A 27,324-nucleotide genomic window follows, 5' to 3' on the forward strand; every position below is an offset into this window, starting at 1 on the left:
GATTGAATGGAAGGGAGAATTCATTTTGGAGAGGAGGGAGCCTCAATGGGAAGCCATGGTTTTCTGGGAATCCATATTGTATCTGAACTCGTCTGTGCAGTAGAGGCTTATAAAAGACACTGCTATACACGTGATAGTTGTAGTGGGAAAGGAGAACAATTCTGGAAGCACATTGCTCTGCTCTAAATGCACTCACAACATCAGTCATTACTACTGCAAAAGAATGAACTAAACTCACATGTACATGTGTGTGTGCTTCTTACATAATGCCAAGAAAGGACACCTTTTTGTTGCAACAGGAGCTGTGACATACATAGATCTATAACTCTTAAGGATATCTCAAAAAATGACAATTAAACAAACCACAAACTCTCCTATTTCATGTGCTGAAACAGCCCAAGAGAATCACTCACTGTAAAGTTATTTTATATTCATCTAATCAGATATGGAAGAGGGTCTCCATTTTTATTGCCTGTTTCAACATCTGGTTCCATACTACTGTACTTCAGCCATTTTAGTTAAAGATATCAAATAGCTGATCATAATTGAATTACCCCATAAGAGCACCAATCCATTAGCCTCTTTCTAGTAATGTGCATCTTTTCTGTTTCCACATTTTTCACATTTTAACATAGTAAAGCTTAAAACATTTAATTTCTAACAACCATAACCATGTACCCCAATTTGTTATAAATAGTCTCCCAAATCTGAAATTATGGCCCTTTTCATCACACGCTCTTGTGACATGTTTCTGAATTTTATTGGGGGTAGAAGAGGTAGACACGGAGGGAAAAGTTGCTTCAGTGCTCTCCGAAAACCTGGGATGGCATTTAGATCACAAAAGCTTTCTCACAATAACTGCTTCACTCTTTGTAAGCATATACATTCCACAACTGTTTTTAGGATCAAAAGGCCAATAGCAGCTAATTTTTTTTTCAATCTACCTTTTACCCAACGTGACTGTCAACAAGCTTGGTGTCCCTGGACTTGAGTTCTCTTTTTGCTCTATTGTGCCTTTTCCCGTTCTGACCGGGGATGCAGTTCGACTTGAGTTATCTGTGTATGGCGATGCCGGGACACTGTTCGTTTCGAGGGGCATGTGAATGGGAGCCGTGTGCGTCTTAGAATCCTCTTCATGTTTGATTGTCATGGGCGGTATCTTGTCCGGGGTAGGTAACTGCACTGGAGTCGATTGAAATCCTGCAACTGTGGCCCCACTGGAAGGAGGGCTTGCAGAACTGCTCTCTAGTGGAGAAAGCTGGTCAAAGGAACGTAACTGGAAATCATCATCCATGGGGATATAGGGAGCCAACATTTCCAAATCTAAATCAGTTTCCTGCAAATAAAGAAACAGGAGTGGATTGTTGCATGTGTCAACAGAAGGAAATCAATATGCACATGACAGCAAAATTTAATATTTGGGCTGAAGAACTTCTACTTAATAACCACCTGACAATTTTAAAAGGTATCTGTGGAACACCTGCTGAAATTAATAGATCTTTAGCTACACAGCTTTTAGAGGCAGTAGACCTGGTCTACTATATGAAGAACATGAAGTTTTTTCTACTATTTTAAAAATAAATTAACCAGGGAGGAGGTTCCAGGAAAGATAATAGGCCTGTAACCCATTTATAATCTATAAGCAAACCAACAACATTATTTCAAGAGAACCCTGCACCAAACCTTAGTAATAATTGAAATTCCCTCCATGTTCAAAAAGAGATAACTGGCTGGGCAGTTAGGAGACATGGTAAGAAGGAAGCACCCAGAAAAGATGTTGTGCATGCATGGATAATGTGGAACATGCATCTTCACCAAAGTTATGCAGTTTTTCAGCTTAATAACAGAAGAACTATGCACTGTTTAAATAACAGAACACATACTAGTAAATCTTACAATTAACAGGGTAAACCCTCTACCATGCCATACAAGTGGTGTGAAGCTACATGCCAAGTGTTAGATAATGTGCTTACCTGCATAGAAAATGGTTTTTTTGACTCTGGATCAATTGCAAAAAGTTTTTCCACCAGCTCCAACTTGAACTCACTGGCCATCTCATTATCCACATCAAAACAGTAGTCACTAGGGGTACTACTGGGCTGTAAAGATAATCCACATCATTATCAATAACATGGGACTAAATTCCACCATTTACTCCATTATAATGAAATTTCATACAATAGAAATAATTATTAGTTTACATTCATAGATGTCCCCCTGAAGTTATAAGTTAAGTGGCCTCCTACTGTACCAATGAGAAACAACTTGATACTAGATTTCTTATAACCTGAAAATGCTTACCCATTCAATCTGGTAAGTGTACTTCTAAATTTTAAAGACACCTTTGGACCAATGAAATACAACACTTTGCCTTCTTCACCCCCAACGTTTTCTTTAACCCAGAAAGTATACAGCAACATATATATAGAGAGGAGTGTTATTGATAAAACAGAGCAGTATGTTTTCCGAGTGAGTCAAATGAATGGGAGTGATGAAATACAACTTTTGTCATTATGTATATTTATCGGTCCTTTTATGGTGATTTAAAATCCATCAAAACTGTTAATGAAAAATGATTTTGATGGCGATAGGAGTGGTGGTGGTGATTAGTGTTCCATTTTTGTTGAGATTTGATCTGCATGAAATTCACTGGAAGAGACCAGATCCATATCCATCTAACTCTTCCTTGGAGTATCATGAGCATAAAATGGGTTACCTCCCAACAACAATACTTTTAGTTTCTCGAAATAAGGGCAGGATACAGAGCTGACCAAGGTTTCATATTGAAAATAGATCTTTTATTATTTACAGGGCAAGCAAGAGATTCAACAGAAGGTTACAGGCATGCAAGACATTCCCAGATGACTAACCTCAGGTGAGCTTTGGCTGGTGCTTCCATCAGAAGGAGTGGCTGGCTGGTCTTGCGTCTGACGGATGGAGAAAGAAAGATCTAAAGGCTCCGTGCAGGGCTCCAGCTTGGACACCACCTCTCTATTGAGAGCTGGATCAGCACTGCTACGGAGCAGTTTTGTAGCTTCAGAAGCAGGTAATGGGGACATTGCCAAATTTATACTCTGCAATTTCTCACTGGATGAGGGGAGCATTACATCATTATACAAAGGAACTTCATCAAATTGTTGCTCATCAGTCTCTACAAAAATTAAAAGAAATCATCAACCTAAGTAAGGAAGTTTCGCATTGCACCTTAAGGGGCTCATTAAAATACAGCAGATATCAAGGGCAGCCAACCCAAAATTCAGTCTGTTTCAACATACTTTATAGCTAACTTTATTCATCAGCAGGTTCCTAGAACTAAACATACACCCACCATCACTGTCGAAATCTAATGCTATGATAGTGTCTCCAGCCGCAGGAGCAAGGTAGGTTAACGCATCTGGCTCCTTCTTCAATTTCTCAAAGAGGCTGTTGCTGTCTTCCAGTTCTGTCTGGTCAAGTATCTTGATCACGCCCATCTCAGGAGACTCTACTGGTTTCAACATGCACTCTGTTTGCTGGAGTGAAAATATCAAGTCCCCCTGAACAACGCCACTGCAGAGAAGCAAAGAAGAAAAGATTAGGGACCTGGTAATAGCCTGTGGTGCCTGTTATAGAACATCCAGACATCAATACAGTTTGAATTCATGGAGCAATTATACATGGTTTCATTTATCCATGGTTTCACTTATTCACTTAGAGCAGTGCTTCTCAACCTGTGGGTCCCCAGTTGTTTTGGCCTTCAACTCCCAGAAAACTTAACAGATGGTAAACAGGCTGGGATATCTGGGAGTTGCAAGCCGAAACACCTGGGGACCCACAGGTTGAGAACCACTGACTTAGGACCTCCAGTGCAAGTTATATCCCATTCCTTTGTCATCCATACTATGGGAAATATAGGATTTATAGTTTCACGTATCTATGTGCAGTCCAGGAATGTATTCCCCATAAATATGGAAGTTGTATTGTACTTCTTGCCTCATGCAATTTTTTCCTGTGTTAACTCCTGGGCACTGCTACACAGGCCTTTTGCCCATTGCAAAGAATTATGAGGTCTATTCTTGAAAACAAACCAACATTTCATAGAGAATCGTTCAACCATATTGGGCCTTGACATTTCTCTTCCTCCAAAACACATCTAATACTCCCCTCTATGGCTTACACTCATTCACAGAGGAATACAAACTGAATCTCAGAAAACTGATCTGCATCACCCATTTTCTCTTTGAGGAGACTTAAGGGTCTCAAAAACATAATTTGGAGACCACCTGCAACATATGTTGTGCTCAGCACTTAGCACTCTCAATTAAGATGAGTTTCATGTCAAACATGACTTTTGTCATGTTAGTAGCACAACAAATAGGAGTCACAGTGGCGCAATGGGTTGACCTGAAGGTTGGTGGGTCGAATCCGCAAGATGGGGTGAGCTCCTGTCAGTGCGTGAACATGAGAGACCCCCCCCCCCCCCCGCAGGATGGTAACACATACGGGCATCCCCTGGGCAACGTCTTTGAAGACAGCTGATTCTCTCACACCAGAAGCGACTTCCCTCAATTCGCTCAGACATGATAAAAAAGTACAACAAATGGAATATTCCCCAAATGAGCATAATAGGAGATTTAAGTAGTAGCAGCAATAATAATAATAATATCAACAACAATTTTATTTATACCCCGCCACCATCTCCCCAAAGGGACTGGGCGCGGCTCACAGAAGCACTACCAGTGTTAAACATAAACAATACTAAAGCATAAAAGCCATCACAACATAAATTTACAACTGCAAACATGAATAAAATGACACATAATAAAAAATTAAATTCCTAAAATGCAGCAATGCCTGCAGATAAAATTGACAATCTTAAAATTAGCATTCCAAGTGCCATTGAACCATTAAAACTGCTCAAAGTCAAAGGCGTGTCTAAAAGGTTTTACACTAAACTGATAAGCTCAGAGGATGGGGCTAATCTAATCTTTTTAAGGAGGGCATTCTAGAGCCAGGGCACCACCACGGAGAAGGCGCTCTCTCTCGTCCCCACCAACTGTACTTGGGACAGGGGTGGGACTGAGAGGAGGGTCTCCCCAGCAGATCTCAGGACCCACGCTGGTTCATAGAAGGAGATGCGGTCTCAAAGATAGGTTGGCCCCGAAGTGTATAGAACTTCATAGATAATAACCTGCACTTTGAATTGACGTAACTTAAACCGAGCATTGCTGACCATCCTGCTGTCACTGAATTCAATCACAATGGACTTGAGAAGGTAGTCAGGTACCTGTTTTATAAGTTTAGTTTTTCTTTACATTTTGTCTTCTTACTTACAGAATCATATAGCATGCCTTGCTTAAAAGATATATATGGCACAACAAAAATGGATTATATTTATTAATATACATTTGTTGCAGTGTTCTATGAGGTGTCTTCGAGGCTTGCAATAATGCCAGAGTAAAAGGAGCAAGGGTCTGGATTTTTTTTTCTTTTTAGGCTTCTGTAGAATGAGTCAAAGTATGCCGAAAATATAGGTCTGAGCATAACGTACAGTATAATCAAAATAAAGGATTTTATCCCACTTTGTCTGCCCATTATTAAAACAAACACTACTAGCAGATCAGATACTCCTCACCCCATCATCAAAATCTACTCCTGAAGGTTGAAGGACATTTCAGAAAAGATAAGGGAATATGATGCAGATGGGCAGGGAGAAAGAGGAAATCCTGTTGCTTGAGTGGATGTTTGTCCAATAATGCAATTAATATTTTGAGATTTTCAAAAATATAGGCAATCAATGGGAAGAAAGTACGGCCATATTCAAATGCTAAAATTTCCAAATCAATTCCAATTAATTTGGAAGTGAATCACAAAACTTGCACAAGAAATGTATGCGCATCAGCCACCTCACACAAAAGGTTTTCAGTATTTCTCTTAAAACTGAAGAAAATTCTGATACCTTAGACAAAAACATAGTAGCAAAGAGAACACACCAAAACAAGAAACTAGACTTGAGACATTAAAGCCCAGTCAATGACCGTTTGCCACAAAAACAGCCCCCACACCTAGCTCACCTCAAGACGTAATTCACACAAACTATACATTGTGGCTGGGAATTCTTAGTGTTGTAGATGACGGTTGCTTGAGTCTCAACCCAGACATATCCCCCTTGCTTGGCAAGCATTCTATACTGCCCAGTGGTCACTTGCCCTTTAGCGAACACTGAAAAGAGAAAAAAAAGGGCCATGTTAACTTGTGCAACTAGCTTGGAGTATAAAACTCACAATGAACACATATATAATTTTAAGCATGACAATAACACGTCAGTTATTCTTGCCCCCAGAGAACAATGTCAGTGCAATTTCATCTTCAGTAAAGTTTTCCCAACCCACAGCCCTGCACTTACTATCATGATGTGTTTTGGTCAGATGATCAGAGTCCAAGGCATGATAGTATTCATATATGGAGCGACCCAGGAGCTCTTCAGGGTCATAGCCAATCAGCTCTGTAATCCTTTAGGGAAAAAGGAAGAAGGTTGCTGATGTATTATATCTCTTCATGTTACAACTAAAAATTTATCTGCATTAAATAAAGTTGTTTGTAACACCAAATTGTTGTATGTGTGTTATCTATTCCAACAAATATATATACCGTTCTGCTGAGTAGATTAGTAACTCAGCAGCTTGGGGATTTTGGTATGAAAATATGAATCACTTTTGAAACAACTCTTGTCTATTTTTTAAAGGAAAAGCAATTTATCACCCCTTGATTTGGTTTATTGAGCTATTCAACTTACATATCGAGGGAACACATCTAGGCTATGTCTCCTTCTCAAATTACAAGGGTTTTTTTTCATGGGTGAGTCTTGGGGAAATATGACTACAAACAAATGTAACTATGGAAGCGACACTTTTGTGAATCCAAACACAACTGAAATCCAGTTCATGCCATCTGTTTTATGTGTTGTCGAAGGCTTTCATGGCCAGGATCACAGGGTTGTTGTATGTTTTCCGGGTTGCATGACCATGTTCCAGAAATATTCTCTCCTGACATTTCACGCACATCTATGGCACAACCTCACAACCTCTGAGGATGCCTGCCATAGATGTGGACGAAACATCAGGAGATAATACTTCTGGAAAATGGCCACACAGCCCAGAAAACATACAACAACCCCATCTGTTTTAGTTTGCTTTTTATCCATCTGAAGTGGACTAAAGATGGTTATCAGTATGTGGCAAACCAAACAGGTAAGACTTTCAGCTCTCCACCAAACTGTAACTCACAGTATTGTTACATGCATGGAGGTACTAGTGGCTAGTTGGAAGCAGGCTAAAATAATGGTATGGCCAAGTTATTGTACAATGCAGCTCTTTACATGGGAAGCAAAAATAATGATTTTTAAAAACTTTCCTGCCTTACAGCACTTAGGAACGTATAAAAACCCCGTGATCCTAATCCCAAAATCTGTTTTGTCACTGTATTTCAGAGTATTGTAAATTAGACTATTTCTGTCTCTATAGCAGGCATGGGCATACTTCAGCCCTCCAGGTGTTTTGGACTTCAACTCTCACAATTCCTAACAGCTGGTAGGCTGTTAGTAATTGTGGGAGTTGAAGTCCAAAACACCTGAAGGGCCCAAGCTTGCCCATGCCTGCTCTACAACATGAAAAGTGTGATAAAAAAAGTTTTAAATACTGGACCTTTATAGCCCAGCATTTTGGCGGCAACAGTGGAACACCTGACTCATATGGAAAGTGCACAAGCCAGACTTGAGTGCAATTCAGCCTCTAACTTGAAAGCATATTAAAATCCTTTAAAAATTCATATTGAGTCCGTTTTTTCCCAGGTTATACATGCACTATTTAAAATGTTCATTTTTTTGTATGCTGGCTCAAGTATTATATGCCTTCAGCCACTGGGAGGCAGTGTTACACAGAAAACGTATTGCTCAAATCAAGTAACATCAGAAACCTTTGTTTAACATACAGCAACCCAAACTGCTCAGCACAAGTAAGCATTCCTGGTCGAATCTCTCTTAAGGTGCTGCAATAATATAATTACATTCTTCTGATTACTAACTTATCAACAGTGACAACAAATCTCATAATGAAATTTTGGACTTGTTATTTATCTGAAAAATATGTTTGCATCACAAGCTTTCAGCTTCTTAAGCTACAAAAGTAAAGAGGTCAGACACAAATTCATGTCACTGATCAAACTGTGGGACTATAGCAAAAAAAGGGTAAAGAAATAAGGATGAAAGACTGGAATAAGACAGGAAACACACAGCTATATCTATCACCATTCACAAGGGTAGGATTGGAAAAATGAGGACCCAGTCATCCCCTACTGTGACTCCAAGTATTACCTTTCATCGCAATATGAAAATTTCATGTCAAGGCTGTGTCGGCTGAGGAATGTTTTGCTGTCCAAGGGGACTTCTATATTTGATGGGTGAGGGATGGGCTCACAGATTAACACCAAACATGTCATTGGAGGTTTTTTATATCCACACACGGTCTGATTGTTGCAATTGTCATAGACCCGAATGTGTCCTGTGCAGTGAAGCACCTGGATTAGAGGTGAAAAGAAAAAGATGAACTGGTTAATTTATTGTGAACCATTTTTGTCACTTTAGACAAATGTTTTCAATAAAAATCAAAACTGTTGCGGTATGGACTTACAATCCAAAGGACACAGCAGAAGAAAGGAGAGAAAAGGGTGGGAGAATAAAACAACCAATGCAGGCACCAATTCCTGCAGTTACATAATATTTCTTTGAACAGCAGCTGGGGTGGAACACGTTCAAGGAGAGGAAGAGCCAAGAGGAGCGGCTTTTCATCACAGCCAGTTCTCTGGCCCCAGTTCCCATTTTCAGACTGATGACTTTTGTTAAATGATAGCTGTGGGATAGTCAAAAGCGGAGGGGTCTCTCAGAATAACCAAGGGAATAACCTGGCTTCCTTTCTCCTCCTTTGTGGCAGCCTGTTGTTTCACAGCTCAGTAAACTCAAGGCAAAACTATTCCAGGATCCTTAGGTCTACATATGCACCATAATGCATTATCAAGTGGGATCTCTCTAACTGAAGACTTAACATATGCCACTCTTGCCAAAACACTACCCTGATGTAAGCTAGAACTCATAAATATACTTCGTTTGAGTGTATATAACACAAAGCTGGAAAAATTAGTTATCAAACAAACTGCAAATTGGTGCAAACCCCTGAGACAAATTTGAAGCTAAGGATACAAAGCAGCAAAACTCTGCAAATTATAAGGAGGCATCTGACCAAGGCTCCATCTACACCAGTGGTTCTCAACCTATGGGTCCCAGGTGTTTTGGCCTACAATTCTCAGAAATCCCAGCCAGTTTACCAACTATTAGGATTTCTGGGAGTTGAAGGCCAAAACATCTGGGGACCCTCAGGTTGAGAACCACCGATCTGCACTGACTTTTAGTGCAGTTCCAAACTGGTATAAAAGAAAATGGCTTTGCTGTGTAAATGATTACACAAGACATCATGGAGCCAGTTTGAGGCCTGGATGGTGATTACACAAATCACAGAAGACTGGTGGACATTAAAGGCTTTCTTTCACACACTTAGGTGGGACTTTGTTGTCTGGCCACTGTAGTTTGAAGCCAGCTAGCTTCAAACTGCATTAAATAGCCAGTGTCGATGGGGTCCAATGTTATCAAAAACTGATTCACTTTAAGGGGAATGAATGCTTCTACTTGTCTTAAAAAAATCCAATTAACCAAAGGGAGTCAAAAGCTAATGAGCAAAAGATGTATTTAGCTCGCAGTGATGTGCTGTGTGCTGAAAGGCTCACTTGATTATGAACAATTATACAACTCTGGATACAAACTACAGAAAGCTATTGTTTTGGGAGCACAGTACAATTACCTTCCATGTGGCAGACTTTATGTTGACAGTCCTTCCTCTGCTGGTCAATGTACACTTCATTCTGAGGAAAAAACTGCGCTCTGTATTTTGCTCTTTTCCTTTTTTCACTGGACCTAATGTAAGACAGTGTAACATCAACGTTAATCATTTCAAACAAAATTCAGAAGTCAGCAACTAGAATACATATATAGCAGGTGTAAGGCTCAAAAATATTTTGTAACTCCTTGCGGCCTGTGGAACTTTGCTACAAAAAACAATGGCTGTGATCAAATAGAACAATAAGCTAGGATCTTAAAAGAGTTCCAGTTTTCTGTTTAAAAGGTTTAATTTTAGTTTATGAACCCCGACTTCTAATGGAAAAAGCAATCAAGGTCTTGGGTTGAGAATATGTGCCAGTCTTCTGGTTTCCAGTTAGTTTAGTCACTTCTGCTAAGGACTGAGAGCAAATGAAAAGGTTGTGAAGTGCTAGCAGATAGCATGTTTACAGCAAGACAACATTCCTTGGATTCCTGTGTGGTCAATCTTGAACTAGATTTGCCCATAGCAAGAACTGTTCACTACACAAATTAACAGAAGTCTTCAGCTTTTTTGTGGAAAGATAGAATATAAATTAAATAAACATGGGATGGTGAGGATTTGACTTAGCATAATTGCTTTCTCTCCCTTTTAAAAAGATACAAACAAGCCAATTCTGCAGTAAATCAAACCAGGTTGGTTTCATATTCAAGAATGTCCTTAAAGTATTTTTCAAGTACATGTTGCAAACAGGTCTATCATTAAAGTGACAAGCTACTTTACTAAATTGAGAAATTCAAGTTAGGACAGAAGAGTATGCCTGGCACATAATTAACCAGGATTTTCAACTCTGCAAAAAGTTGCAGAGGTTGCTGCAGTATCACTAACTTTTGAGGCAAAGGTCTAACACATTGGTCCCATTCTATTGCCCATACGAATTGTTCCAAGTTTAAGTAAATTACTCTGTAACCACCCACTGGTACAGTGCTGACCGAAGTCTGCAGGCATACATTATGTTGCCATCCCAAATCTTTATTCCCGCTAGGGTTAGAAGCACAGAACCCTGCTTATTCAAAGGAACTAGTCCAAAGATACTTTTTATCCACATGGCCACTGGAACACAACACTAATGGATGGAAATGTCCAATCCATTTTGGGTGACGTGAAGGGAAGTGTTATGCCACTCAAATATACAATTCTTTATGCATAGTATTCATTTTACTAATCTTTTTATTGGCAAGTGGGCTGGCTTTTCTACACACACAAAGGAGTGAAATATTGAACAAATCAAGCCTGAATGCAACTGAGCATCCTATATGGGATCAAAAGCAGCAAATAGTGTGTTGAAGCAAAATATTGAAAACGATCTGAATAAAAAAATGAAAATTACACAGTCCACTTAACACATTCATTTAGAACATTTAAAATATGTTAAAACCCATTATTATTATTATTATTATTATTATCATTATTATTATTATTATTTATTTGTTTCTATCCCGCTTTTTCCTATGGGAGGAATTCAGAGCAGCATACAAAAGTTTAAAAACATAAAACAACTAAAAACAACATACACCAATTTAAAAAATTAAACACAATTAATAACTTTTCCCTAGCCAAAGGCCACTGAGGCTATTTATAAAAATAAGTTATGCAGCTCCTAAGAAATTCCATTTTCATAACGCCATATCACAGTTGCCAGAACCAATAAATCATTCAAGGGTGAGTATTACCAGCAGTTCTCTGGCAGTGCCTGTTATTACAGGGTTGTTGTGTGTTTTCCGAGCTGTATGGCCATGTTCCAGAAGTATTCTCTCCTGAAGATTCACCCACATCTATGGCAGGCATCCTCAGAGGTTATGAGGTATTTGCCTCACAACCTCTGAGGATGCCTGCCATAGATGTGGGTGAAACATCAGGAGAGAATACTTCTGGAACATGGCCATACAGCTCGGAAAACACACAACAACCCTGTAATCCCGGCCATGAAAGCCTTCAACAACACATTGACTTTAACATTTTTTCATACATTTAAACTATTGACCTGGGTACTGTGGAGCTAAATGACTCTTTGACTCTTCCATAAATTAATTATGTACAAGGTAGCAGTAAACATTCAGGTGCACAATTTAAGGAGGAGCCATTTGTTGTGAAATCAAAAGACCAAACAGTTATCTCTTACCATTCCGATGGGTGAGCATTTCTCTCAGCTCTTCATGGTCACATGGATGAGTGAAATCAAACACACTGTGTCCAGTCAGATCAAACTAAAAGAAAGAGAAAGCTTAGTAGAGTGCAGCGTATTTATAGTAGATAAAACACCTGATATAATCATAAATCAGTGAGACTTGACTAGACAGCACCCACTGTATAATTGTCAGAGCAGTTGGGTGAATTGCTAATTTCGACATACCTGTGTGAGTCCCATACACTTGTTCACATTTTCAGACATGTAGATCATGTCACCATCTTCTGAGAGAACCATGACAAATCCATCAAGGGCTTTTAAGTAAAAGCAATTCAGCTGTGTCTCCATTTCAGCTTCTGCCTCCAAGTCACCTAGGAGAGCCATATATCCATTGGTTAAACTTAGTCTGTCAGCAATGGTTAGGTTTACTACTTTATTCTATACAAGAAGGATACATGTCAATGACAGTAACATATAATCAAGATGAAAAATTAATACTGTTCACACATTTGGGTTCACAGAATTTACATTAAAACTCTACTGATCCTATTTTTTTTAATAAAAAAAAATGGGACTGCAGCCAATTTTCTCTCATACGTAGTGGATCACAGCCTCTATTATCCACTACCAAGAAAGCCATAAAGACTGACTTTCTTTGTGAACAGAGGAAAGATGTGCTAATCTTAAGATTCAGTGGACTGGTTGCAATGTAAAATAACACACAAAACCTTCATGCAACCTCGCTTAGCAATTTCCAAACCATCATGGCAAATGAAATGAAAATTTAAAATCCAGTCTCATTAACCTGGCATTGATTATTATGTTTAATGCACTCCAGATGACTCCAAATGTCAGCCTCCAGATGACATTTCTCCCATTAAAGGGCAAAAAAAATCTATTTTTCCTCACTGAGATTTTAAAAAAAATAAATAATAATAACTACTTTGTTCCTCTAAGTATGGGAATTAGGTAGCAAAAACAATTTCTCATAGAAAATCTGAGTGTCACCCCCATGGAAATTTTTTATTACAGTAAAGTCTCACTTATCCAAGATAAACGGGCCAGCAGAGCATTGGATAAGCAAAAATGTTGCATAATAAGGAGGGATTAAGAAAAAAGCCTATTAAACATAAAATTACATTATGATTTTACAAATTAAGCACCAAAACATCATGTTTTTACAAGAAATTGACAGAAAAAGCAGTTCAATACACAGTAATGTTATGTAGTAATTACTGTATTTATGAATTCAGCACCAAAACATTGCAACATTTACTACTAAAACATTGACTACTAAAAGGCAAATTGCGTTGGATAATACAGAACATTGGATAAGTGAAACTTGGATAAGTGAGACTCTACTGTATTCTCTTGTAGAGAATATATATTACAAATGTAGAGAACCCAGCATAACAATTGTAACAATCTTTCCAAATTACCCTGCATTGGTTCAGTAATGCAACAATAAGTCTATAACTTTATAAAAGTTACAGTAACTAAAGTACAACCAAATCCACAAAGGCTACAGGAGATAAAGCAATCTCTATTACACTGTCTAATTGATACTCATGAATATCAAGCATTTTTTATTTGAACTGTCAGTACACACTATGCTTCACTTAGTAAAAGAACCAGGTCCCTCGCCTGACAAGGTTTGGAAATGTGATAAACTGCTTTATACCACATTATTTATACCAGTGACAGTCAACTGTGAACCTTTAGATGTTTTTGGATTGAGCTCCCATCATTCCATCTAGCTAGTCATGACAGCCATAATGATGAAAAATGTAGACCAAAAACACTTGGACGGTAACAACGATGCACACCTCTCTAGGGTTGCACACCAGAATCTTTCCCAGCCCTACCTGGAGATACAGAGAATGAGGACCTTTGACATGCAAAGCATGCCATTAATCTATGGACTTCCCCAATATCTAATAGAGGAAATAGAAGAGAATGGAGAAAGAAAGAAAAACATGGCCAGTTATGTTATTTTAGTTAAAGCAAGATTCTGGTGTGTAACCTTAAATTTCATGTATGTGCATTTTATGTGCCTTCAAACTGCCTGTTTTGTAGTGACCCTCACATATTTCATAGGGCTTTCTTAAGCTCACAATACTCAAGAGGTGGTTTGTAATGACCTTCCTTCAAATATAGCATGTAACCCCTGGAATACCTTTGTGGTCCCTCATCCAAATACTAAACATGTCCAACCTGTTGAGTTTCCAATATCTGGCATGATTTGGTGGACTTTGAGAAGCCAATTGGGCTTCTCAAAATTTGAGCTTTGCACTCTGTGCCGAGCAACATGATGTTCTCCTGAGGTTAATGTGCTGTAACTACGATTATTTCTCTTACTGCCTAAGCTGGTTAAAAGGGGGAATGCAGCCCAATGCAATCCAGAAAGCCATGTATTCTCCAGACTTGAGTTCCTTCCCTTCATATTCTGGGGACACTGGGGAGATTTGAAATTAGGGGCTGGAGTTAGTAATAGGCTGGATAAAATAATTCTTTAAATAAAAGGAAATTAAATCTGGATAGCAGAAAAAGTCTACTACATGAAAGTTCACTAGGACAGAACAAAAAGGGTGCTTTTAAAAAATGAAAATAATTGCTTTATAAGGGTCACATGATCCTACTACTCAACTCAGTTTATTTCAGTGATTCTGGTTTCCAAGGAAAGCCCCATATGCAACAAGTTACAGCAGTCTAGCACATGGTGGAGCAAAACCAGCTCTGATTACATTAAAAATGAGTGCAGTTGTCATACCTGATAAAGTTAAGCAAAATCACTGCAGGCCATAGATAGGACCTGATAATCTAACAAGGTTATGTCCACGAGCACTCCTGAGCTAGGAACGTGGAACTGTAACCTAATCCAGAACATACACATTGACCAAATAAAATGCATAGTACATATGAAACAGCACAACCACTGATACTTATGTATATTCTAAACATTCAACTCACAAAACCACACAAGACCAGCAAGTTAAATACTGTAAGATTGTGTTGATTACATTCCAGTTACAGAAAACAATTCCACTAACTAAGATGAAAACATTAATTATAGCCTGGAAACTCAATCTTAGAGAATCATTACTTTACTGTAGGGGTGGTAATCATTTCCCATCATTTAAAAAGGGCTTCTTTAAGGCCTAAAAAGTTCAAAGAAACAGTAAACATTTCCCCTTTGTCCTCTAGAGGGCATTTGAGAGCAAGAAATTATTCTATTTCTGGACTGGATATGAGATGTATGTGGCCCTCCCAGGTCCTGATGTGGCTCCTACCCTTCCATAGGTGCATACCCTGGCACAGGGAATCATCATCATCATCATCATCATCATCATCATTTAATTACTTATTAATCGCCCTCCATCCACAATGCTCTAGGTGATTTACAAGATAAAATTGTAAAGGATAAAAATACATACATACAAATATTAATAAAATTAACATAGATTAAAAGCTCTTTGCCACACAGGTGTCACTCAATCTTATGCCTCTCTCTCAACTCTGGAGCTGGGAAGGGGGAGCAGATGGCCATGCAGCTACACAAACTATCCCCATCCATCTTTCTAGCTACGAAGTTGGGAGGAAGAGGGGTTGCTCACATAAGGGGTGCAACCTTCTCCCTCTGATAAGATTTACAGAAGTCTGAAGATCTTTTATTACATGCCAATAAACAAGTTATATCGAACAGGATCTTAAGACTAACAAAGGCTAATTTAAGAATGGGCAAAGGAAAATAGGGCAAATATTGAGCATATACTAGGCCAGTGTATGTTGGCAAACAAACCAAGTTTCCTAGTTGCAAAGCACTGGCAACCTTAACAAAAATGGTATGGTGGTGCTAAGATTTTTAGATTTGAGTACATTTTAATGGATTTTAACTGTGAATTTTAATACTATTATGTTTAATTCTGTTTCAATGTTTGCATATTTGTATATTTTAAATTACGTGGTCATATTTTTAATTGTAAGCTGCTCTGAGTCTCCTTTTGGAGAGATAAAATGGGGTATAAACAAACATAAAAATAATAAACATAATGAGTTTCAGTTATCTCTCTCTTATGAATTCCTATGCATTTTGTAGAAGAAATATTTACTAGTTCATAAAGAAATACTGATGTTGAGTAGAAATACAGGAGTAATATAAACTTTGTGCTGTACCAATAGAAGATAAAAGCTCCCCCCCCCCCCCCAATGGGTTCAAGGTGGAGGGGAGCTGCTGGGAAGTGGTGCAGCATCAGACTGTTGCAACAAAGATAGGAAATCATTTACGCAGTAACAGCTCTATGCCCTTCTTTCACTGACATGTAGGAACTTTTACGCTCTTCTGCCACTAAAAGTATTACCTGCATCCAGCAGCTTTCTCATCCGCAGGTAGCTGATTGTTAACCTCATAATGGATGCTTTGTCGAGATGTGAACTCACATGATGGGGTAGAGGCAACTGGTGAGCAAGTTCATAGAAGACCTCTGACTCCTTACTCCTCCGACATCTAGCAGCATCTCGAGACTTCTCCTTCCTTCGTTCTGAACTTATCCTTCAGAAATAAAATGAAACATTAATATGAAAAAACATAGATGTGATTCAGTACTACTCATAATATGTGCATTATCTATTCTGGCTTATCTAACAATGTGATTTAATCAGGAGTCACAAGTGGAGACCTGCATCAACTGGCGGATGTGTTTTCCCATGCCCATTCCCCTTTTGTTCTCCTACCCACTTCCCCATTCACATACACACAACCTGTCACACCTGTTGTTCACATATTATTCTACCAGGCATGCAAGCTTCTCATATAGTTCTCTTAAAAGGAGGCCAGTTTTATAACAGCAGTACTCATGTCTAGTTCTGAATGATCTGTTAGAACATACTTCAACACCTAAGGGCGCTGACTAGCAAATGCTTATTTACTCAAATCAATGGGGTCTGTGGGTAAAGTGGTAAAATGAATATCAAAAATATAATATGATGAAGCCAGGACTTGAAGAGTCAAAGCACTAAGACTTGTATGCCATGTTACCTCTGAAATGTGTCACAATTTAATTATTATTTTATTTATATCCTGCATTTCTCCAAGGATTGGGGAACAAAAAACAGCATTTATTAAAAGGGTGCAATAAATTATCCTTCTTAAAATATCAATTATAATATTAAAAACAAATTTAAATAATTTAAAACGCTTCATTAGCAAGATATAATCAATAAACTGTTTTCAACTCCAGCACATTGTTTTTTAAACTTCTGACTGTGACAGGCACTGATGGAAAGCAGAGACGGGGCTTCCAACTGATGTTCTGGGGCTATGCCATCAGTTGGGGGCCCCTCCCCCAGTAACATGCTATAATATACAACAATATATAATAATATAATATATTGTATATACATATAATATTGATAATATTATAATGTAATACAATATCATACTAAGAATACTACAATATAATATGAATTATATATTAAAATTACATGTAATTTAATATATTTTAATTATATTATAGTGGTATAGTTCAATATAGTAATATATAATGCTAATATTGTGCTATGCTAATATAATAAATTGTATGTACATATAATTTGTAAGCCACTCTTGAGTCCCCTTTGGGGTGAGAAGAGCGGGATATAAATGTAGTGAATAAATAAATGTTTTTCTTTAGAAGAATACTCCATGGTCTGGGAGCAATTACCAAGAAAACCCTCTCCTACATCTGGAATATATATAATATCACAGATGGCTGTAAAGCCAAGAGAATGGTCTGCAGGAGGGAGATGCCTCTTTCTGACATCTAGATATAATAATATCGGACTTCATAAATCATTGCCAGCATTTTGAATTGTGCCTGAAAACAAAATGATAGGACTTGGGGGGGGGGGGGGGTTGGGGTTGGAACAAAGGAGTTTTATGTTCTCTGTAACCAGCCCCAGTCTATATTACAGCCAAAACATTTTAGATCAGCTGAAATTTCGGAAAATTCTTCTGATGTAGCTCCTCACAGATCGTTTTACAATAATCCAAACAGTATGAAATCACAGCATATAGCACTGTTGCCAGATCACACATCTCCAAAAACAGACAGCTAGTGCACCACCTTAAATTGTGCACAGGCACTCCCAGTCACTGCTGAAATCAAGGAATTCTGGTTCTGGCTGAATCCAGGAGTACTTCACATTGTGAAACTGCTTCTTTAAGAGGAATGTAATCTCATCTAGCACAGCCTGAATCTTTATTCCTTGATATGCTGTTAAATTGAACAAGAACACTTCTGTCTTTTCTGGATTATGCTTCACTTTGTTCACCCTCATCCAGTCCATTGCTGACCCCAGATAATGAAATAGAAGGAAACAGCTTTCTTCCACTTGAATGTATAGGAGAAATGAAGTTTAGGTGTCATCAGCAAACTGACTGCACTGAATTCCAAATTTATCTCACCTTCTCTCAGCAGTTTCATCAATTTTAAATACCATGCAGGATAGACCCCAACCCTGAAGGAAGCCATAAGCTAATGGCCAAGACATCAAACAGAAATTTTTGAATACATCCCTCCAGCAAGGATCAAAGCTACAGCAAAATAGTCTACACGTTACATTTCAGAAAGGTGGCCTAAAATAATACCAAGTTCAATTGTATTGAAAATCACAGAGATGTCCAAAAACAAACAGGGGCAAACTCACCCCTGAGCAGTTTTTCGGCACATGCCATCTCACCAAGGTGCACAAAACTATCTCTACTCCAAAACTCAGCCTGAGGAAAACTGAAATGCTTCTTCTCAAACTCTGACAACAGCTGAGAGGAAAGGGGATGAGTTTTCTTAGCAACAAGACATTCCTGTGAATTATCTCTCTTGTAATGTAAAGTATTTTGAAGCTTGGTCTGGGATGGATAACTAAGACTGATTTACTTTATAAAGGACCTGCTTGTGATGAAGCTGAGAAGTGCCAGAATTGTTTTGTTGTTCTGATCATGAAGTTTTCCCCTTAGTATAGGGAAAGAAATGTGTTGAGCTGCTAGTCCTATGGTACTGGGGACATGTTTTCATTTTCCATACTATTTTGCTACCTATAAACAAAGTCAAACATGCGAACTATTGTATCACCCTTCACTACCTCACGCAAATTTTGTGGTGGTTAGTCAACCACAACAAATGTTGCTCATTGAAGGAAGTGCAAGCACACACTCACACAGGCACACTCAAACTGGAAGTAAGGGATCAACACAGGAACCAGCATTTTTGCCCTCTCCTTGGGGGCATGGTTACAATGGTCAGTACCAGCAATTTAACATTTACCCCCATATTGAGGGTACAAATTCATCTGTAAAATGTACACCCTGTCTAATGCCAACAAATGCTAAACAAGACAGTTTAAAATAGCAAAATCAATCTTAATGACAGTTAAAACACGTCAATAAACAGGAAACAACTCCTAAATAACACAGATTAGATGCCAAAGGCATGTCTGAATAAAAAGGTCCTTGTGTTGTCGAAGGCTTTCATGGCCGGGATCACAGGGTTGTTGTATGTCTTTCGGGCTGTGTGGCCATGTTCCAGAAGCATTCTCTCCTGAAAAAGGTCCTTGTCTGCAGCAGAGTAAGGACAACAAAAACATTGACTAATAAAAGGCAGACTGTTTTGGATAATCCAGAATGTTGGATAAGCGAATGTTGGATAAGTGAGACTCTACTGTATTCTGGGAGAACCTAAGAGAAACTTCAATCCCCTCTACTCTCTGTGTGATGGTGAAACTGGCCTACTGAAATAGCATTGCTGAGTTAAGGGATCAAACACTAACTAGATCCAATCGTTTTACAAACTAAAGTAGGTCCTGGGATTCTTTAAACTGTTTAAAATTGCACTATATTTTATAATTATTTGATTATAGTTGCCATTTTTGATTATATGTACATTCTATGTTTTGTGTCTGTGTTAACAGTGTCTGTGTTAATTATAATTTGTTTCTATTTTCTTTGTTGTAAGCCACTCCAAGTCCCTTCGGGGAGAGGGAGCGGGATATAAATAAAGCATTATTATTTGAAACACAAGATGAGTCCACAGCAGACACTCTGCTGGCTGTTGATTGGATCACACGTTGGACACTTCCCAAGTGTCTAGGACTGTGTGATGTATCCGCGAATAATGCGTGCAGATCCCAGTAAGGTGGCCTTCTGCAGCTGGCAGGTGGTAATTTTGTCAGTGCCAATTGTGTTTAAGTGCAGGCCAAGGTCTTTAGGCGCTGCATCCAGTGTGCCGATCACCACTGGGATCACCTTGACTGGCGTGTGCCAGAGTCTTTGTAATCTGATCTTTAAATTATCATATCGTGTCAGCTTTTCCAGTTGCTTCTCCTCAATCCTGCTGTCGCCTGGGATTGTAACATTGACAATCCATACTTTGTTTTTTAACACGATTGTGAGATCAGGAGTATTGTGTTCCAAAACCCTGTCTGTCTGAATTCAGAAGTCCCAGAGTAGCTTGGCATGTTCATTCTCTAACTTTTTCCGGCTTGTGATCCCACCAGTTCTTTGTCGCAGGTAGATGGTATTTGTGGCACAAGTTCTAATGAATCATCTGAGTAACAGTGTTATGCCTCTGCTTGTAGACTGTCTGTGCGATCTTCTTGCAGCAGCTGAAGATGTGATCTATTGTTTCATCTGCTTCCTTGCAGAGTCTACATTTGGGATTTGTCGTCGACTTTTCAATTTTGGCTTTGATGCCATTGATTGTTAATAATAATAATAATAATAATAATAATAATAATAATAATAATAATAATAATATCAGCAGCAGCATTATTATCAGGACTTATACAGTAAACATTATTGTATTATTGCTGTTGTGCAAGATTTAATAACAGCAAAAATACGTAACAAATGTCTACTGGTATTACGCATATAGCTGTTTATATTTCAGTTCAGATGTGCCACACCCTTTTTATGGAAATCATCTTCCAGGGAAAGTTTGGGAAACTGAATTGCTAACAACAAACTGCCAATTCAAAACTGTTCAGTCACAGTTTACCACAAATATCTCTTTTAACCTATCCATTTATGTATTTATTTGCAGTTTTTTGCATCTTTGCATAAAAATTTGTCTTATGTCGTAAGAAGCATTAATGGAGAAAAAAACAAAGAAATTTGTTTACAACTGTTGAGTCACTGAAGATGGCAGTGCCTTCTTTGCAAGCAGTTATTGAAACTGACAGTACTTTGCATCACAAAGGCGGATTTATTGCTTGCCATGGGTGTAGGGGATTGTGTTTGGAAAGAAGGGCAGAGAATACATTGAACTCCTCATGTGCCCAGCAGACAAACAAACAATGTAGTCCACATTTCACTATGTGCCCAGCTTGAAACAACCCTATTTAGTTTTGGCAGAAGAAAGGAAGGAATGCTAGGCCCACGCAGCCTTATGATGAGTTGGTTTATATCAACATGCCTACGACTTCCCTCTGGGTAAAACTGCCATATGGCTTTTGCTATGTCTGCACTCTTGGCAATGCTGGTGGTATAATGAGAGTATTTTAAAATTAAGTAGACACATACACACAATGTGAAAAAGGAAAAAAATATCAGCCTATTTTGCCGTTTAAAATGTAATGGATCCATTGACTGGTAACGACTGTGTCAAATTCTTGGACTCAAACAATCTCTTCTCTCCATGCACATATTCTAACTTCTCGCTGGTCAACTCACAAAGTTTGAAAATTTTGGCAGATGAACAAAGACAACAGTGTAACTGGAACAGTTACACTGTTGTCAACTGTAGAAGTTGATTAGTGCTAGCTACCTAACAGCTCTGACCTTTACAGTTTTATCCCAATGGGTAGGCATTGGCAACCCTTCCTGTGATGTTCTAGTGACAGTCAATCATTATCCTCACCCCTTTATTCTGGCTGGCTTATCATTTGCTCTGATACAGACCCTATTTTTTAAATCTGTAGTCACATGAAAGGAAGACAGCTGTTCTGAAACATTACCTGTAAATGTGATTCTTCTGAAGTATAAGACATTATATGTGTCAAGCGACTACTTTATTTTCTTTCTCCTGAAGATCACATTTAATGCAAAGAGAAAAGAGACAGCAGACTATAGAAATTATTTCCTTTATCTGTTATATCTTTCCAAGGCATATGTTGACAATAATTACACAAAGGAAATAAAACTTTATACCCTCTGAGGAAGCCTATCACCATTTTCATTTTGCTAGGCTATTCCCTCATTACTGTGACTACCAGCCAAGATCAGCGCTGCAATTCAACATTGGCTTGGCCATGTCAGCTTTTTGATGAACTGGTGGACAACTGAGGCAGGTCCAGGGGCCAGTTTCCTGACCCAAGATCCTTCACAATTCACACAGCCTTCCAAAAATGAGAGTGGAATTAGCATTAGGAATTCTTCTACCAAAGTTAGGTGATTTTGTGCATCTACTTCCTTATTTGAGATTACTTGCAACAATGCTATTGACATCAAATGCTCATACACAGGCAACCATCTTATGCAAAACTAACTAATAAATTATTTTCCCTTGTAATCTTGAAAGATTACTGATTTTTAAGCTAGAATGAAAAAAAAACAGCACAAACATGTAGATGACTTCTTCTTCTTCTTCTTCTTATTATTATTATTATTATTATTATATTTATACCCTGCTATATCTCCCCCAAAGGGGACGCAAAGCAACTTAATAACACTGCACAAGGGACTGGGGTTGTTTGATGTGCCTTTTATTATGAATGTATCCTCCCCCACCCAACCCCAGCAGTTTATAAAAGAATAGTTAGAAATTCTCAGGGTTGTATGCAATTAGCTCTTCCTGCCAACAGAATGGATTCTGGTAACAGAACAGAGGCAGGGCAATTTTCCCAAGATAGCCTTCTGCCTTCAAAATCTGCTCTGCATAGTTGAAGAACCACTTAGAGAGGATGGGAGGGTGGCTTTGGAAATCAACCAGACAGTCAGGGAAATTCCACTTTGCAAGTCTACTCACATGACAACAGATTTCATACAATAATTGTATTCAATAGAAGTTTAAAGTACTAACACCTTGAAAAGGTAGCACCAATGTCACAGTAATCCTTGTTAAAATATGTGAAATTACAGAGACAATCTGAAGCCTTTCTAAACTACAATTTGCATCATTTTCCTGAAACTTTACCAAAAAATAAAAGCAGATCAATGGGTCTCCCCAGGAAAGGAATATGAACAAGCAACCATTAAAACACCTTTTTGTTTGTGGTCATCAGCCCAAGAAGGTGACTACAACATAAATAAGAGGCCAACAAATAAATACAGTAGAGTCTCACTTATCCAACACTCACTTATCCAACGTTCTGGATTATCCAACGCATTTCTGTAGTCAATGTTTTCAATATATCATGATATTTTGGTGCTAAATTCGTAAATACAGTAATTACTACATAGCATTAATGTGTAATGAACTACTTTTTCTGTCAAATTTGTTGTATAACATGATGTTTTGGTGCTTAATTTGTAAAATCATAACCTATTTTGATGTTTAATAGGCTTTTTCTTAATCTCTCCTTATTATCCAACATATTCACTTATCCAACATTCTGCCGGCCCATTTATGTTGGATAAGTGAGACTCTACTGTACTGTATATCAATACTGCAACAGCTACAGGTGAGAAATATGGCTCCATCCTGGTCTTTTCTTCTTCTTTTTTGTCTTAAGATAATTAAATGGGATAAAGAGCTAGGAAGGAAGAAGCACTAATAGCACCAAACTACAGTCTGGAAGGGCAAACAGCATAGTACAAAAGAACAGAACAGTCCTTATCCTCATGTGTTAATTAAAGAGTTAGGCTAATTTCTTCCAGTTACTGTTTTTAGCCAATGCAGTGTCTTTTCTTTGCTAGTCAAGTCTTCCTTGTAAGGCAGTTTCTTTATAGACTCTTTTCCCAGATGACTTAATCATGGAGAAATTAGGCAGCTATGACTTTTGAATATGAATGACTCCATGCATTGCTTAACATGATTCCTCTGAGGTTCCATTCAGATACATCTCTTTCTCTTTCGGGAGAGGGAAACTGCACTTTAAAACAGTGGTGCTCCCTGCTTATATTTCATAAGCTTACCCTGCCAAAGGTTCCCACAGATTTTTACACGAAAACATTAAAAAATGTGTGTTAGCCTACATTTTAGAGGAAGGAACTTGCAAAACTACCTCTGAGTATTTCTTGCTCTAGAAAACTCTTAAGAAATCCGTAAGGGTCAACATAAGCCAAAAGGCAACTTGAGCCAGAAGATCACCATGGCATCATGGTTATAGCATGAAAATACTACTTTGGAAACCAGGTTAAAATCCTTTCTCATTCATGGAAACCCATTGACCTTGGGGAAAGCACAAACTCTCAGCTTTAGATGGAAAAAAACAACTCCCCTCTGATCAAATATTTCTTTAAAAAAATGATAGTCATGAGCTGAAAATAACCTGAAAACATGCAACAATAACATATAAAGCAGAGGCAGACACCATTTCAGGAAACTGCTTCTTGATGAAAAGCTAACATGAGAACAACTCTGGAAGAAACTAGTACAATTTACAAGAAGTTATACCGTAAAAGAAAACTTCTACAAAATGAGGTATAGGTGGTACATAACTCCTGAAAAACTTGTGAAGATATATAAAAGTTAGCACTTCTGTTGAAAATGTAAACAAAAGAAAGGACATTACCACATATGGTGGGCCTGCCCAAAGACTAATAACTTTAATAATAATAATTTTATTCTTATGTCCCGCCCCATCTCCCCGAAGGGACTCGGGGTGGCTTACGTGGGGACCAAGCCCAGTAATGCAACAATAAAAAACAACAACAAAAGATACATCCAATTACAATGAATTAATATATAAAGATATATATATCAAAAAGCATAAACTCAACAACAACCAATAACCAATAGCCAGGCACAAAGATTTCTGGATAAAAATTCATAATGAAATGAATTAAAAAAAAACCCACTGAAACTAGAAACGTTTTAATTAGGATTAGTAGGTAAGTAAATACCAAAACACCAAGAAAGAATCTTTCTCTACATAACAACAGCAGCAAGAATTGAATAAGCAAAATTGTGGAAACAACAAGCTACACCAAGAACAGAGGACTTGATTACCAAGGTCTTAGGAATGGCAGAGATGGACAAATTAACTGTAGCCCTACAGCAAACTAATTTGCAGAATCTACAAGAAGAATTGAAACCTTTTATAGACTTCATGAAAAACCAAAAGATGATGACCATGGCAGGATTTGATAACTAAAAACAAGATATATGATTATATGATTATCTTCTGTATTTTGTATGTTAAAACTTAGAGGAGATGGATGCTATCTGATGGGTCAATTGTTAAGAAACTATAATAGAAAAATTAAACTCGGGGAGATAGGACCGGATCTATCAATTATATAGAAATCATAGAAGTACAACTAAGAATTCCTTGTTTAACTTTTTCCTGTAATTTAATACTTGATGATGAAAAAAATGAAAGAACTAATCAGGTTATGCTTCACCACTGATGCCAATATTAATATATGTTTATTAATATAGTGATATTCTTGTAGTATTTCATGTTGTTTATTTTTGCTGCTTTTAGCTTTGTACACCAATCTGAGTTCTACCTATCAGAGAAATGAGGGATACAAATAAATATATAATAATAATCAACATCATCATCATACACACACATATATATATGAGAGTGTGTGGGTGAGAGAGAGACAGATTGATATAAAAGAAGGCTAGATGGGCTAGTGGGAATAAAACCTTAAGAAACAGAAGTCTGAGAGAACAGGCCTTCAGAAGTTATCAGGGAAAGTTCTTAAAAATGGAATATTGTTAATATCAGAATATTATCATACCGAGTGATTATGGTTAAATCAGAAGCGCTTTTGAACCCAATAGTTGTAGATAGAAAATATATTTAATGTAATACAGAAAGAGAGACATGATAATGATAAAATGATATAAATACTAACCTACTAACAATCTTAATGAACATTGTAGAACTTTCTTTGTAGATATTAATAATAAATAATTTAAGAAAAGATTTATGTGAAATTACCGGTTATGAAAAATTAAGATCAATTTCCACTGAAAAAAACTAAAAAATAATATATGAACATCAGGAAACAATGTGAGAAGATATAAGAAAATATAACCAATGGACTTAAAATGAAAATTGTTAGAATCCCCAAAGAAACAGAGATGAATACTTAGTTGTAACAATGATAATTTTGTAAAAGAACTCCCCATACCTCAACAACCCTCACACTTTTAGTTTTCTCTTTGCGACAATTAGACATTTGTAAAGACACAATTAACCTGTAACTAATCTATTATTTTATTTATTTATTTACAGTATTTATATTCCACCCTTCTCACCCCGAAGGGGACTCAGGGTGGTTCACATTATATACATATAGGGCAGACATTTAATGCCTATATACACATAGAACCGAGACAGAGACAGACAGAGGCAAGTTAACCTTCTCCTGAGGGGATGATCGATTCTGGCCACAGGGGAGAGCAGCTGCTTCATCATCCACTGTGACGGTCCTCATTCCAATGTCCTAAATTAGTTAAATTTGCCTCCCCACTTTGTAAGTGGTACCTTATTTCCTACTTGATAGATGCAACTATCATTCGGGTTGCTAGGTCAGCAATGAGCAGGGGCTATTTTTTATTTTTAATTGACGGGTGCTCACCCCGCCACGGGCTGGCCTTGAACTCCTGACCTCATGGTCAGAGTGATTTATTGCAGCAGGCTGCTCACCAGCCTGCACCAGAGCCCGGCCCCAAATGTTTTCCTTCCCTTGTCCCCCCCCTCCACTCTCCTAGTAAATGTTTAATAAAAATTATTTGGGGGGGAGAGTAAACCTGAGATCTAGAATGGTAAAATCCACACATCTTGGACGTGACTGTTTCCACTGTTTCCTTTTTAAAACACTCCCTCAGAAATAGGAGAGAAAGAACCAATGGGAAAACAAAAGTTACACAATGAAGCAGACAATGCCTAAAACTCTTCTATAGATTTCTACAACGAAAAAAGGGTAACTACAAAACACCCTCACAGCTGGAAAAATGTGAACAATCATACGCGTAGGTAGGGGATAATAAGCTCACCAAAATTCAGTATGACCCTCAAACATCCCAGAACATAATTTCAGTTACAGACTGATTTCCCTCAGTCACCTTCTCGGATCAGTACCTA

The 27,324-nt window shown here is 37.9% G+C and overlaps 1 protein-coding gene across 2 annotated transcripts in view; it reads right to left on the minus strand.

Moving 5' to 3' along the window:
• The window catches only part of hif1a (hypoxia inducible factor 1 subunit alpha), a 63,482-nt gene that overhangs the window by 5,924 nt on the left and 30,234 nt on the right, over positions 1 to 27,324 (minus strand). For both annotated transcript variants that reach the window (XM_008123569.3, XM_008123046.3), the window contains exons 2-12: positions 16,449 to 16,639; positions 12,316 to 12,461; positions 12,085 to 12,169; positions 9,888 to 10,000; positions 8,351 to 8,553; positions 6,386 to 6,492; positions 6,054 to 6,201; positions 3,329 to 3,549; positions 2,871 to 3,151; positions 1,974 to 2,099; positions 945 to 1,336 (exon numbers count right to left, since the gene is read on the minus strand). In XM_008123569.3, coding sequence (XP_008121776.1) covers positions 945 to 1,336; positions 1,974 to 2,099; positions 2,871 to 3,151; positions 3,329 to 3,549; positions 6,054 to 6,201; positions 6,386 to 6,492; positions 8,351 to 8,553; positions 9,888 to 10,000; positions 12,085 to 12,169; positions 12,316 to 12,461; positions 16,449 to 16,639 — 2,013 coding nt within the window. The remainder of the gene's footprint in view (positions 1 to 944; positions 1,337 to 1,973; positions 2,100 to 2,870; positions 3,152 to 3,328; positions 3,550 to 6,053; positions 6,202 to 6,385; positions 6,493 to 8,350; positions 8,554 to 9,887; positions 10,001 to 12,084; positions 12,170 to 12,315; positions 12,462 to 16,448; positions 16,640 to 27,324) is intronic.

The sequence above is a fragment of the Anolis carolinensis genome, chromosome 1, assembly GCF_035594765.1.
Source record: "Anolis carolinensis isolate JA03-04 chromosome 1, rAnoCar3.1.pri, whole genome shotgun sequence".
NCBI lineage: Eukaryota > Metazoa > Chordata > Lepidosauria > Squamata > Dactyloidae > Anolis > Anolis carolinensis.